We start from the raw sequence: 15698 nt of genomic DNA on the forward strand, positions 1-15698 counted from the left end.
TAATTTTGCTTGCTTTGGTTATAGTTGTGTCGTTTATCTTTTAAAGTAGGCAGCTCTTGCAGACTTCTTTTTTTATTCTCTTCTTAAACAGATACTATTCTATTAAAGAAAGTGTGTATAATAACATGAATTACTTTATACATTATGTTGCTCTCTGTCTACCCCGAATATGTAGAAGACAAAATCCTGACACTGTGGAACTGGACTGTGTTCACTCATGTATAAGCAAATAGACTGCTAAATAATTTGCAAGGTAAAATTACATGGCAGCCAGCAGAGTATTAAGACCTGTACAGACTTGATAAGAGCTGCTCCTAAATAAAGGCACAGGTCCATCTAGAAGTAGTAAAAGGAAAACAAGAAAATTGAACTGCCAGAAATATATGGTAAAGAGTATTAAAGTTCCTATAAAGAAGAAACATTACTAATTATAAAAAATGGTATGTTAGATGCATCTGTAAAGCATGATTTGATTAAAACTGAAAACTTGTGCTATCTAAAAACACATGTTATAAAGGCTGTTAGATGGGCTTTGCATTTCTTTTCGCAGTGTTTTTTGTTTTGTTTTACATAAATTACAACTGAATAATTTGGCTTTATAAAAAGATAGCTCAATAGCTTTGTATTGTTTTGTCTGAAAGGAGTAAAAGGCTTTCTAAGTGTATAAGCTAAATAATGATGTACTTGCAATTTGTATAATTAAAACAGTGTCTATTGTGTAGCATTATTAGAACCACACTGTATCATTTCTTACTTCTTTCTCTTAATATAAATTACTCATTCTTCAATATCATCATTAGGTTTTAGTTAGACTTTTTTTTTTTTCTTTATTTTTTTTCTTATGTAGGTTCTTTAATGGAAAGCCTTTCAAATGTCATATCTGACAGTGTTAAATCTAATCACGCACACAGGATAGCAAGAAAGAAACTACCTTTGAGCACAGTAGCCCTTAGGTTTCCCTAGGACAGAAGACAGTTTAAGCAGATATCCCAAGAAAGTGGAGGGTTGTTTTTTTTTTTTTGGTCAGTGAAACTGCTTCCTAAATTAATAAATGCTGTATAAAACACTTAGCATAATTTTGGCACAGACCATTTTGTAGACTTTCGAGATATTTCTCCACACATTCCAGAAGTTGTCACAGACACAGGATTGTTCTTCAACATGCAATTTGAATATCACTGCCATGGCTTGGAGGATGGCAGATTTCAGTGGGAAACACAGGCCATTTCAATCCAGTTATCCTTAGAGGGAAGTTCCAGGCAAGTTTAACTTATTTAAGACTATATGTTTGTTATTAAAGGCATCTATTCAAATAAATATTTACTGGTTCTTAGGTGATAATAGCTTGCTTGCAGTTTTATAGGCTAATGCACTCTAGGAGATACTCATTGTAATGAGATCTGGATTTATCCCTGATACTGTGTGTATCCTGAAGTTCACTGCCTCTAGTTATATATACTGGATGGTGTAAACCTCTAATAAACATGTGTAAATAGATGATCAGCAGTGAAGTTATCTTTGGGGAACTAAAACTTGTCAATAACTAGTTTTTAGGAGTCATTGACAGAAAAGAGAAAATTTCAAATTTTCAGAGCAGCCTTGTTTATCAGAATTTCTCCAGTCCAGAAAGTGGAGTTCTGGTAATAACTTGTAAAGGTGTGATTGAGATTGTCTGTCCATGAATGTTCTGCATTGACTACATCCAAGATTGTATGTACCTTTGTTCTTCCCTGCTCTGGAGCAATTGACAGGGTTCTCATTTCCATATAGTGTTCCTCATTATGTTCTTACTTATGTATCACTAAAGCCTAAGTGCAACACCAAGGAGCACTTCTGGATGGCATAATTAGCTATACTCCTTATGAGTACAATGACAGAATCTTCCATAGTCCCTTAATATAAGTGTAGGACTTAGCTGTCATCCTCCTCTATCTGTGGATGTCAGCCTGCTTGTAATTCAGTATTTTCCCACTCTTAATGTCATTCAAGTTATGAGCTTTCACTTAGTTCAGGTCTGTGAGAAAGATCATCATAGAACTAATGAGGGAATGATTTTCTCTTTAATCTTTTTTTCCTGCTCCATGGGTCCTGTTTCCAGCTGGACCAGAGATGATCTTCCTGTAAATGCAAAATTAAGTCCTTGCTCCGTATGTACACAATAAAACAAATACAATACTCCATTAAGAAACAACATTTGTAAATATGTATAAGGAACTGGTTGTATTCTCATTCTTTTGGCACAATTCTTGCTTGGAAAAAAGCTCTGAACTAGATATTCATAAATTTAGAGTATTTAGAATGATAGAGCTTGTTATAGGCAGCTGTAGCTATCGCTAGTCACTGTCTCCTTGTGTTGTGGCACAGCCTGCTACTCATAAGATGTCAGAATAAATTCATACTATCCCTAGGGAAGCAATGAGAAGACTGCACAGAAGAGTTTGAGTACATTGCAACATCATTGTTTTACAAACTTACCCTTGTGCTGTTCACAGTTCATCAGTTGTGAAGTGAGAATAAACCAAGTAACTGCACATTAGTACTGACTGAATAATGAGATGGTTCCTTTCAGTCAAGTGCCATATCTCTTTTTTGTTACCTGTTGTATGCCATGCTTCTTACTAAACAGACTATGAAGTGATCAGTCAAGTGTTATGTCGAGTGCTTCTTTCAAGTACTTCTTTCTGAAGTTCTTGCAGTGGTGACATGAGCTCAAACCCATTCTCTTAAGGTCATCTTACTAGCTATGAATCCAAAGTTCTGAAGGAAAGCAAAAAATTCAAGAAAATCTTTCAAGTATGTAGCTGCACCTGTCCCTGAGCTGTAAAATACACCTTCATTCCCTTTCCATTCTGTGCCAATCACACAATCATTGTACTAAAATGTACCCACAGAATGTGATGCTACTCCCAGCAATGGAATCCAGCTTAAAGCAAAGCAGGCCATATGATGTAGTCAAGCAAAAATCTCTTGTTGGCAGCTGATGCTTCCATCTCTGTTACCTTTTGTTCTTTAAATGTGTATTTGAACTGCTTTATGTTGCCATGGAGGCTGCCAAATCATTGCCCGAGAAGCTGGAAATCTTACTCTGGCAGAGATGAGTATCCACACTTCTGAGCCAGCTTGAGACAGGTGGAGGATAAAATACTGTGCCCTTCAAATCTGCTAGCTGAACCCTGTTGCCCTTGAGACCTTCCTTTTTTTTTTTTTTTTTTTTTTTTTTTCTCTCCAGAGCTCAGTGCTTGATTATGCTTAGTGTAAGAGAAAGGTTATATCTCACTGAGATACAGATACGAAAAGATATTGTTTCTTGTGTGGTTTTCCTTGTAGCAAAAGGACCAGTAGACCAGTTGGGACACTTCTGGAAAGGTGTGCAACAGACTAGAAGCCAGGTGATGTGTGCAATACTGTTCATACTACCTCCAAGAAGTGACCTTGATATATACAGGAAGAAGATTTTTTTATTTTTATTTTTATTTTTTGGTGTTTGTGTGTGTGTTTGTTTGTTTTTAGTTTTGTTTTTGTTTTGTTTCTCTTTCGTTTCTTGCATGGCACAATGAGCAGGACTTACAGTCTTAAACTTAAGTACTGAAGTTCCCCGCATTGAATAAATTAAGTCAGATTTTGGGAATAATTCTACTACCTTATTTGTTGCATGAATGCAAAATTTGTTCTCTTGAAAATTTAGTTAATTTTGGAAATATTTTCTTTGGTTATTTGCTTCATAAGGAGAAAATAGCAGCTTAGTGTTGATCTCTAAAGAACTGGTATTTATATGCCAGTGGGCTAGTTTTATTTAAAATGATACAATATGATATTTCAGTTTCACAACAGATTTTGTGTGTGTGTTTTGTTTTGTTTTTTAATTATTATTTTATTATTATTGTTATTTTTATTTTTTCTCAGACCAGGAAATGAAAAGGTACCATATTTTGGCTAACACACTTCTCTGATATTTTGCCAGACGTTTTCAAGAAGGTTTTCACTCAGGGGAATTTTAATTTGTTAATAGGATTTGCTTATCACTATGTAATGTCATAATTTTCTGCACCATTGAAATAGAGTGGACTTTGGCAGTACATTCCAATGACCATATGATCTAGCCACTTTAATCAGCTTACTCAAACAAAGAGGGAGCAATGTTATGATGAAAATAACAACATAGTTTGTTAAAAGAGAGATGCTGTTTTATTTATCATAATTTTTTATATTTTCATGACTGGTGTATTAGCATTTTTTTGGAGATGACAAGATTTCCACCTGCAGATTCATCTATCAAAGTAGTTTCTTACAAATACTAATTTTGAAGAATAAAGTGGTTATGAAATGCTTATTTGAAATGGCAAGTTCCCATCATTTCAAAGCCATGCTAGCATTGATTAGCTAAAAAACTGTTGTCAAAACTGACAATGTAGAAGTCCAAAGCGTTATTTTTTTCTGATATTAACTTTTTCAGATTATTTATCAAAAATGTAAATTTAAATTAAATAAGCAACAATATAAAAACACTAGTTTGAAGAATGAAATGATAAAATAAGCTGACCTTTTAAAGAGATCAGTTCTATCTGTAGGAATGAAAAAGAGATGTGAATAGAAGACGACTGAAGTTTCTCAGGATAGGAACGTTTTTCTGTTAGGAAACAGACTTTCATAGTTAAGAGATATGGTTTAACTTAAGGCAGATGCTGGATTGACTTCCAAAATATCACGTGATTATTCAGCATTGTCAAGTGAAAAAATCTTTGAGTCATGCACGGTTCTGGGATTAATTTGTTTTAATTTTGATTTTGGCCACTAATGTATGATGAATAAATTGTCCAATAATACAGAAAATTGTCAGATGCTAGGTTTTTCCTCAGTTTAACTTGTGCCCTCTTCTTGTATAGACTGAGTACTATCTATTTTTATTCGTGTACTTGTTAATTTGAATAGCTACAATAAACAGAGAAAAAAAGAGTTGACTCTTTGCATTTTCACTGATGCAGAATGCAGAACTGATAGGAAGTAAACACACAAAAAAAACGATTGAATGACTGTCTTCTTCCTTTGCAGCTGATAACTGTGGTCTGCAAATAATAGTTAATAGAAATAGAAAAGTTATATTGGGAAAAAAAACCTCTGCAAAAACAAAATACTGTTGTCATTATTTCTATCTGGGAAATGAACTCACCTTTATAAAAGATATAGGAGATGATACAGTGCAGAATGTATATTTTAAGACATGGGTCAACATCAAAACCTTAGCATTCAATTCAGAAAACAGAGGAAATTAATGTCCTACTAGAGGGAGATTACTTTTTATTGCATACTTCCTTGATTGCTCTTCATGGATGTACATAAGAGACAATTACTGCCTATTATATCAGTGCCAGGAATTGACAATGGTAGAGGATATGGAAATCAGAATTGGACCCAAAGAGTGTTGAGAAAGGTGATGAGCATTTCCAGACATTTATTTATCTTATCCCTGATGATTCCATGATTCCATCACTGTGTACTTGGAAGCAGATGGGCTGAATTTATGTCATCCAATATAAATACCAACAATGACTCAGCAAGACAAATGAAGGTGATTGATAGCAAGTAATAGCCACTCCTAAGGATCAAATAATTTTGTAAAGTGGAGCAGATGAATACTGCTCTAAAACCTGGTATTTCACTCAATTGACTATAAAATGAAATCTAAAATGTTTAGTTCTGAGGGCTACTTGGCTGATACATGAGATTTAGTAAGATTAATTCTAGGAAATGTCAAAAAGGTCTGTAATAGCAACTTGAAGTGTAGCATATTTTTCACAACCTCATTTTTCACTGGAATTTAATCCAGTTGCAAAAAAGCACCATTTGTAACTGTAATTGAAAGCAATTTATCTACTGTTCGAAATCTTAGTAAAGTCCTATCTTTATGACAGTTTCTGATTTTTCTTAATAATAATAATAGTTAATAATAATAATAATAATAATAATAATAATAATAATAACAAAAAAATCTGTTGATCTAATAAAGAAGCCACCTTACCAAGACTGGACATTGTGGTTAACTGATGGAAATAATCCTATTCATTAACTTAAAAAAATGCAACAAAACTGATGAAGTCACGTGAAAATGAAAGGTTAAAATAAAAACAAAGTAATTAGTTCTTGCTTTTGTTTCAAATTTTTTTACATTCCCCATGTCTTCTTCTGTATATCTTTACTCACAGGGTTTCTTAATGCATGAATGAATCAGTGTAGAGATTTATTATCATACAATCATAGAATGGTTTGTGTTGGAAAGGACCTTTAAGATCATCTAATTCCAGTGCCCTAGACCAGATTGCACAAAGCCCCATGCAGCCTTGCAGCATCTGAGGCATGGACTCAGATGTGAACAATCCATATTGTTTATTACAGATTCTCACATCCCCTATACCCAATCCCAAGCTTTCTCCTGTAACCTTCCTACTCCCTTTACATGTGAACAAAACATTCCACAACGTCATGGTTTTATGATTTTTGGTTACTGCTATTCCACATCATAACATCATGCAGTGCATTGGGAGTTAGTGTTCATGCTCCAGTTCTGGGTACCTGTCCAGAAGAGAAGAACTACATTCCCCAGGGGGTTTTGTGGTCAGAGAGGAGATATAGCTCCTGGCAAGGTCACCTGATTGGGCTTTTTGGTTCTTCTTCACATTCTTCTTTGCATCTTCTCACTACTGCCTGTCCCAACTGCGCACATCACTTCAGTTTTACTGTAAGGCCTATAGCTTTCAGATACTCTCTCATTATATCTGATTTATTAGCTTCAATTCTAATTATATTGTATTGCAGTGTGTTATCTTGCATTCCTATACCATATTTAGTAAATTAGTTTGTTTCTCCTCAGATCGTTGCCACTGTTTTCTAATTATTTTGTGGTCTGCTGTTTCCTGTTTCCGGAGGCACAGATTGTGCAAAATCCATTTGCCCCACTAGTCATGGAACCAGGCCAAACTTGCCTGTAAACCATTTACATTCTTGGTGGAGAATGTGGGCAAATGCTGCTTTTTAGCTTTTTAGAACCAGTCTCTGTCTGTGCTCTCAGAGAGCTTCATTAGCTTCGATGGGAAAGTTTATCTCTTTCATAGGTGCTCACTGAAAACTTGACCTTGAAAGTCCAGGAGGACTAGCAGTATTCTGGTGACATTTGTAAACTTTGCGCACTGCTATCTTGCTTCTGTAAAGAAAAAAGAAAACAAACAAACAAACAAAAAAAAACCAACACAGTTTTCTCTTGTAAAACTGCTTCTCAAGGGCCTACACACCATTGTTTTCCTTAATGCTCAAAACATGCTGGGCCTTAATTAAGTTTGCTACTTTGCTTTGTGGTGCTATAGGTTTATATAATCAATTGAAAACACTGATGGAAATATGTACCTGGTATCTGCATACAGTGTAGCATACAGCTCCAGAAAGAGCTGCCAATTGTACAGAACTTTTTATTTTTTAAGCAGGCTTCAAGTTTCTCCCTTGTATCCTTTACGCATTTTTTGAATGCTCGTCTGATCAAGTTGTTAGATTCCCTGAATGCACTACTCATTATTTCACTCAGTATTTGTATTAGTCATATTTTGAAGAAGCCTTCCCCCAAACGAGAGAATACTGAGTGGCAGGGAGCTTGGAGAGGCTCGAGAGACTTTAGAGAGATGGATATCTTTGGTGTCATTGAACTTTACTCCTGAACACCTAAAAGACCCTGACAGAAATGTTGCGGCTCAGGCAGATCTGAGGAGGCACAAATGATTTGGGGCCTGGCTAATGTTTATTGGGCCTTATTCAATACTGTATCAGAAAGGGAGAGTTTCTGAAACTGAGAGAGAGAGTCTCTGTGCTGAAAGAGAGTGTCTCAGAGCTGAAAGGGAGAGTCTCAGTGAGACAGTACAAAATGAGTGAGACAGTCTCCAAGCCAGAAAGGAAAGTCTCCAGGAGAGACTCCAAGCTGAGAGGGAGAATCTCCAGGCTAAGCGACAGGGTCTCGTAGTCAAGAGAGACACCTTTCAATCTGATTGAGACTCCCTCTGATCCAAGCGAGATGCCTGCCAGTCTGAGTGAGACACCCTCCAGTCCAAGAGAAACACCCTCAAGTCCGAGTGGGACATACTCTGAACTGAGCGAGATGCCTTCCATCATGGCAAATTCAGTCTCCAAAATGAACTAAACAGAATTCAGCTTAGTCTAGCCATGCTTGAATCTGAACTAAATACCCTCATAATCGAGCGAGACAGACTCTGAGCCAAATTGGAGAGTGAGAGCATTGGAACCAAGTAACCTGATCAACCACAAGATGCACCAGAATCAATGTCAGTTGCCCTTGTAAGACAATGGAAAATGAAACGAATCTCAACTCAGAACAGAAGAAAGGAGGAGAGGAAAGTAGAGGAAGCAGTCCCTGTAAGAGACAAGGAGGAAAGAGGTCCAGAGGAGCGGCTCCAAGATCCAGGGGAAGCACCCGAGTCCAGGTGAGGGGCCCTCAATAAGACTGCAGTCACCAACACCCAGGATGGTAACAATAAGTAAGTGCTCCCCAGCACTTACAGTATATTGGATTACGTTACTGTGTGGGGCAACACAGCAAGGGAAGCTTTCTCAAAAGGAGAACAAATAATCCAGATCCTTCTGCATTCTGGTTTCACTGTTAAGCAAAGCAATGTGAAAGGACCTGCCCGGAAAATTCAGTTCCTAGGTATAAAGTGGCAAGATGGGCGTGGTCACATCCTAATGAATGTGATCAACAAAATCACTGCTATGTCTCCGCCCACTAATAAAAAAGAGATACAATATTTTTCTGGGTGTAGTGTGTTTTTGGAGATATACGTTCCAAACTACCGCCTTACTGTAAGCCCCCTTTATCAGGCAACGCAGAAGTAGAATGATTTTTCATGGGGCCCTGAGCAGCAGCGGGCTTTTGAACAGATTAAACAGGAGCCTGTGCTGTGGCCATGGGGTGGGAGAGGATGTAAAGAACATATTCTGCACTGCTGCTGGAGAGAAATGTCCCACTTGGAGTTTGTGGCAAAGAGCCTCAGGAGAGACCTGAGGCCGACCCCTTAGATTTTGGAGTTGAGCGTATAAGAGGGCCACACTCCAACTGAGGAGATCTTAGCCATGCATGAGGGGATTTGGGCTGCTTCTGAAGTAGTTGGTACTGAAACACAGCTCCTTCTGGCACCTTGACTGCCAGCACTGACCTGGATATTTGAAGGAAACGTTCCCTCCACCCACCATGCTACCGATGCCACTTGGAATAAGTGGATTGTGCTGATTATGCAACGAGCTCAAATGGGGAACCTCAGCTGTTTAGGGATCCTAGAAGTGATCATGGACTGACCTGACTGCAAAAAAGTTCAGAACATCACCAGCATGATGTATTTCATGCTACAGAGGTCCCACCATACAATGAACTACCAGAAAATAAAAATATATTTGCCTTGTTCACAGATGGATCGTGTCGTATTGTGGGGAAACATTGCAGATGGAAAACTGCTGTGTAGACCCCACATGAAAAGTTGCAGAGGCCACTGAAGGAAAAGGAGGATCAAGTTAGTTCACAGAGGTAAAGGCTGTCCAACTGGCCTTAGATATTGCAGAATGGGAGAGGTGGCCAATGCTTTATATTGACTCATGGATGGTGTCAAATGCCTTATGGGGGTGGTTACAGCAGAGGGAACAAAGTAACTGGCAACAGAAGGGTAAACCTATTTGGGCTGCTGAGCTGTGGAAAGACATTGCTGCCCGAATAAAGAATATGGTTGTAAAGGTATGCCATGTAGATGCTCATGTGCCCAAGAGTCAGGCTACTGAAGAACAACAGAACAACCACCAGGTAGACAAACCTGCCCAAACTGAGGTGGCTCGAATAGACTTGGACTGTCAGAATAAGGATGAATTATTTCTAGCTTGGTGAGCCCATGAGACTTCAGAAGAGGTGAAACATATAAATGGGCTACTGACTACAGTCACCTGCAGTCTGAATCCATGGTTAACACACTAACCATATTGGCAATGTTATCAAGTGTAGCTGTTGATGGATCCTTCTTCGTTTGTCTAAAAGAGGTGTCATGATCACAGAATCTCATACCACTTTGGGACTTCAAGTACCTGCTTCTTTACAAGGAAACTGATTGGTGACATCAGGATTGGAGGGTTCTGTGGCAATGGACTTGATGGGTGGACTGTTCAGTAAATGAGGAACAAGTTGCAAGGTAGTATCTAAAGGGTGGTTTTGGTAGTGTGCATGTGGAGATGGATGACAAGCCCCTCAGGGGTCAGCACTGGAACTGATGCTCTTTAATATCTTATCAGCGATATAGACAGTAGGATCAAGCTCACGTTCAGCACGTTTGTGGATTACATGAAGCTGTGTGGTATGTTCAACATGCTTGAGGGACAGGATGCCACCTAGAGAAAGCTAGATAGGCTTGAGCAGTGGGTCCAGGTTCATGAGGTTCAGCTGTTACAGGTTACCTAGATTTACCTGTGCCCGTGACAGGGGCAACCACCCCGTAGGGCCCCCAGCCCAGAAATGAAGGGAAAAAGGGGAATGGAAAAAACAGCGGCAGCAATCTAAGGAGGAAGACTTATTTTACTAAATACGATATCGGAATACGAGATGACACAATATAATACAATATAATGGAGGCTAATAAATCGAACAAAACAGAGAGAGAGAGTCCCCGAAAACCTAGTGGCCTACTGTAAACTCTAGGCGACACGTCTGGAATGCTTCTCACTCCCTGGGAGTCCGAGAGAGATAGAATTCCAGCCTGGGAGCAAGATTATATATGTCCTCCTCCCGTGAGTTATCTCTGGCCACAATGTCCTCTGTGATATGTAGTTCTCCGAGAGCTGAGTACTCGGGACGCTGCCATTCCACGGAACTGGAGCATGAACCTTTCAATGATCCATACTGCACATGATGTTATGATGTAGAATATTGACAGCAACACCACAAAACCATGACATCAGCAAAGGCAAGTACAGGATCTTGTGCCTGAGTTGTGGCAGCCCCTGGACAAGCTGAGGGATGTGAAGATTGGGAACAGCCCTGCCAAAAAGGACTTGATTACTGGTGGATGGCAAGTGGAGCATGAGACAGCAAAGTGCCCCCTTAGCCCAGAAAGACAACCATGTCCTGGGCTGCATCAAAAGAAGTGTGTTCATCAGGTTTAGAGAGGTGATCCTGCCCTTCTACTCTTTGCTGGTGAGACTTAACCTAGAGTACTGTGTCCAGATGTGGAGTCCTCGGAACAGGAGAGACATAGACTTGTTGGAAATATGTCCAGAGGTGGATCACAAAAATGATCCATGGAATGGAACACCTCTCCTGTGAGGACAGGCTGTTCAGCCTGGAGAAGATAAGGGAAGGCTCTGGGGAGACCTGATAGCAGCCTTTCAGTATCTAAATGGAGACTATAAGAAAGAAGGAGACAGACTCTTTAGCAAGGTCTATCATGATAGAACAAGAGGAAATGGTTTCACACTATAATAGAGGAGATTTAGATTGGATGTAAGGAAGAAATTTTTTATAGTAAGGGTGGTGAGGCATGGGAACAGGTTGTCTAGAGAGGTGATAAATGCTCTGTCCTTGGAGATATTCAAGATCAGGCTAGACCAGGCTCTGAGCAACCTGATGTAGTTGTGGATGTTCCTGTTCATTGCAGGGGAGTTGGACTAGATGACCTCTAAGGGTTCCGGCCAACTCAAGAAATTCTATGATTCTACGGTTCTCTGATTCATAGTAACAAGATATTCAAAGTTTCCCTGTGCATGAAATTAGTTGTAAAAATGTAACCTGAAGAGCAGAAGAAAGAAAAAGATTTAGCAAAATAATAAAAATATCAGGGAAAATTATATTGTATCTCTGCTTCAAGTTTAATACTGAGGTAATAAATTTTATTTATTCATTGTAAGAATGCATTCTAAATATAAGCATTTTAATTTCTGCATAAACAATGCACATAAAATTTGTCACAAATAGAAATTTAATATAGAATAATAATTATAATACATTAAAATTCTTGTGACTGTTTTTCCTCCTTATTTTCATACTAATTAAAATAACACAAAATGAGATTTTAAGCTAATTTGTTCTTTTCATGCTGAAGTAGTAGAAACTGCTTATTCAATAGAAGGGTGAGGGGGAGGTGAAATGATGTAGCAGTAATGTTAATACACCCTTGTGTATTCAAATCTTCTGATTAGTTGCTTGAATATTCTGTCAATATGAAACTGTCCGAAGAGTTCATGTTACATATAGTAAGACTCCTGCTTCTTTTTTTTTTTTTTTTTTTTTTCAAACTCTGACCATGCTAAACCACTTAATATTACACAAGAAATAGAAATGTCATACTGCCCTTCCGAAAAACGGAATTTGTTACCAAACTTGTGAAGGTGCCTTAATGCTTAAAGGCAAAGATAAGTAAGACACAGTGAAAATCATAATGGATTTGATACATGCTCCATGCCACTGAAGTTAATGCTTTGTAAAGCAGGATCTTGGAGTGATCTGTCTTTTTTCTTATCATGTTTACTTAAAAAAAAAAAAAAAAAAAAAAAAAACTAAACAAACAAAACAAAACAAGAAAACAAAATCAACAACAACAAAAAACAAACAAACAAACAATGAAACCTACAAACATTAATAAGTTAGAATTAAGTGGGACTGAAAAAAAGTAAGAAGCACAGTAAACTCTACTTTTTCATTAGCTGAGTATAACTTTCTAGCTTTTGTCCAAGAAGTATTAATTGGTACACTGGTTTTTCAGAATTTGCTTTACAATTTATCAACTTACAATATATTCATGTACCTGTGGATACCAGAAAGCATTATATATTTCCTCTCTCAATTGATATGTAAGGCAGGAACTTCTGCACATTCTTCCATAAAATATCCTTCAAAACAGCTATGTTGACTACAAATAGAAACGTGTATTTTATAAAGTAGATTATGATTATTAATAACATCCTTATTTTAATCCTGTTAGTACTGAAGTTTTCTTTACACTTAACAGAAAATATTTTCAATTTGAATGTAAAGAGATTGACAGAGCTTCAGCTTTAAACAGTTTCAGCTGTTTTGTTGAGGTTCTTCTCCTAATGCTATGTTCAGTGATAAGAAACCTAAGTGTGATAGCATTACCTTTGTTTATAAAGGGTGATGATTCTTTCAATAATTATTTCTTTCTGTAAATGCGATCCAGGTCAGCTTTGTAATGCCAGAGACTTCTTTGAAACTGATGCTAAAAAGCAAATAGTGAACAGGAAAAGGAGATTTATTTTTTTCTAATTTTGTTTTCTGTCATCACACTTCTCAGTCAGTCTAACTTTCACAACTCTTTTGCATATTTTTATTTCTCTGACTTTCACCTTTTGGATAATAATTTTTAACCTGTATTTATTTATTTATTGTTAACTTCCTTGTGGAATAGTGGGATTGTAGCCTAGATAATGAGTTATGTGTTGAGCCAATGATTACCTATGGTCATGTGGCAAACTTGGGAGGGTCACTAATAATTATATGAGTTATCTGAGTGTCAGCTGCTTACTGTGTCTTCTAACCGTCTTGTATAAATGTGTGTGTGTGAGGGGGGGACAGCAATGGTAAGAAAAAGATAACATAAAGAGAAACTCACATGACACTACAAGATACCTTTCAGTTTCCATCGCAAACTGAAAGCTCTGTGTGACACAAAAATGGAGAAACGGTCAAATATTCAGTACTATGGTTATTGTATTGTTTTGCTAGTGTAATATAGCATGTTTTTTCTGTGGCATTCTGTGGTGAAGTAGAGGATTTTGTGAGTCCTCACTCCCATGTGATAAACTATTGAGATGTGTAGATTTTTCTTGCTATGACAACAAACATTGCATGAAGAAAAGTGTGAGTTTATCTAACAGCTGATCTATATTACTTTGAACAGAAAGATCAATCTAAACCTAATCCTCTTGTAGTCTGAAACTATATTCCAAGGACAGCAAAATGAAATCCAAAGGGTTTGTTTCTTAAAATTTATATCTTCACATTTTTGTATCTTGTTTATTTTCCTGTACTCCAACTTATCCCTGTGATATTTAATTTATAGATACTTGAGTTATTTCGAGTCGACTGAGTTATTAGAGACTGAGATATGATAAAAAAGATTTCATTTAAAAATCACAGGTTTGTGGGCTATCCCTTATTGAAAAGGATGTTTCTTTAAATTTATATCATTTAATTTCACCTTTTATTTATTAAAAAGCTTATCAGTCAGCAAGAGTTATTTAAAAAATAAAATAAAATAAAATAAAATAAAATAAAATAAAATAAAATAAAAATCCACAACTTTGTGTAATGTAACAGTTAAAGTAAGGTTCCTATTGTCTATCCATAGATGCTCTTTTAGCAAATATGAAGTTTTGCAGGAGAACTATAGGCTATGGAAGGAGTGATGCATATTATTTAGATATATTTTACCCCAGAGTCACATTACAAATAAGACCAGGAAGTCTGAAGACTATAAGAACCACTTTGAATATATTTATATTTTGTAGTGATACTTTGATAGTCAAGTGTTCAGCACTTTGCAAGGTGGTAAATGGCTCTGGGCGTTGCTCTGTACCACCAAAGATAATGCAAGTTTAATTGACAAATTTAATGTAAATAAATAAATTAATAAATAAGACTCAGTCTATTTGATAATTATATATGTACGTAGATTTTAATCTCATTATGGAAACCAAAGCAATGTTGTCAGGCCTTTCCTTTATTTCTTTATGTTCCAGCCTTCCTCTGTAACACTCTTACATAGCTGAATTAATGTTTATACATCTGAAATATTCAGGTAATTGAGATGTCCAGTCAGAGACTAATCCTCTTTCTGCTTGCTTTTTCTGAATTAATTATTTAATTATTTATAAAACAATCTTTCGGTGCTTCACAGAGTTTTGCTTTTTTTTTTTCTAAACCAAGGATGCATACGTCTTTTTCTCAGGCTGCCTGGAATTGAAAGAGGACACTATTGAAAATCTCCTAGCAGCTGCCTGCCTCCTCCAGCTTCCGCAAGTAGTAGAGGTTTGCTGCCATTTTCTAATGAAGCTTTTGCACCCGTCCAACTGTTTGGGAATACGAGCTTTTGCTGATGCGCAAGGATGCGCAGAGCTTATGAAGGTGGCTCACAACTACACAATGGTAAGGCAGTTTTAGAATATCTAGATTGTGATCACATGAATTCTCTTTATCTTCTGTAAGTAAAAATATTGTGCTAATTTTGGGCTTGAAATCCTTCTGTCTCATACTTTGTATAACAAGTGGCCCTTTTGAAATGCTCTCAGCTTCCTTTTAGTTATGAGAACTTGCTTTCTGTAATGAATGCACCATATGCCAAGACAGAAATGTATGTGACTTAATTAAATTCATACAGTTGATTACAGTAAGTAGGTCTGTAGTTTCTGTAAGTCAGTTTTGTTTTGTTTTGTTTTGTTTTGTTTTGTTTTGTTTTGTTTTGTTTTGTTTTGTTTTGTTTTTAAATCACTGTTCATTTTGTTTTACTTTAGGGAGGATTTGTAATTGTCATTGTAATTCAATGAAATATCAAGTTTTTTGTTGTTGTTGTTGTTGTTTTTTGTTTTTTGTTGTTTGTTTTTTGTTGTTTGTTTGTTTTTTTTTCTCAACCAGTATCCCTCCTTTTATTTATCTTTGCAGT

General features: G+C 36.8%; 1 protein-coding gene across 1 annotated transcript in view; it reads left to right on the forward strand.

Moving 5' to 3' along the window:
- KLHL1 (kelch like family member 1) overlaps positions 1–15698 on the forward strand; it is a 181724-nt gene that overhangs the window by 62576 nt on the left and 103450 nt on the right. Inside the window, exon 4 of the mRNA XM_072355084.1 lies at positions 14988–15184. Coding sequence (XP_072211185.1) covers positions 14988–15184 — 197 coding nt within the window. The remainder of the gene's footprint in view (positions 1–14987; positions 15185–15698) is intronic.

The sequence above is a fragment of the Excalfactoria chinensis genome, chromosome 1 (genome assembly GCF_039878825.1).
Source record: "Excalfactoria chinensis isolate bCotChi1 chromosome 1, bCotChi1.hap2, whole genome shotgun sequence".
Lineage (NCBI taxonomy): Eukaryota > Metazoa > Chordata > Aves > Galliformes > Phasianidae > Excalfactoria > Excalfactoria chinensis.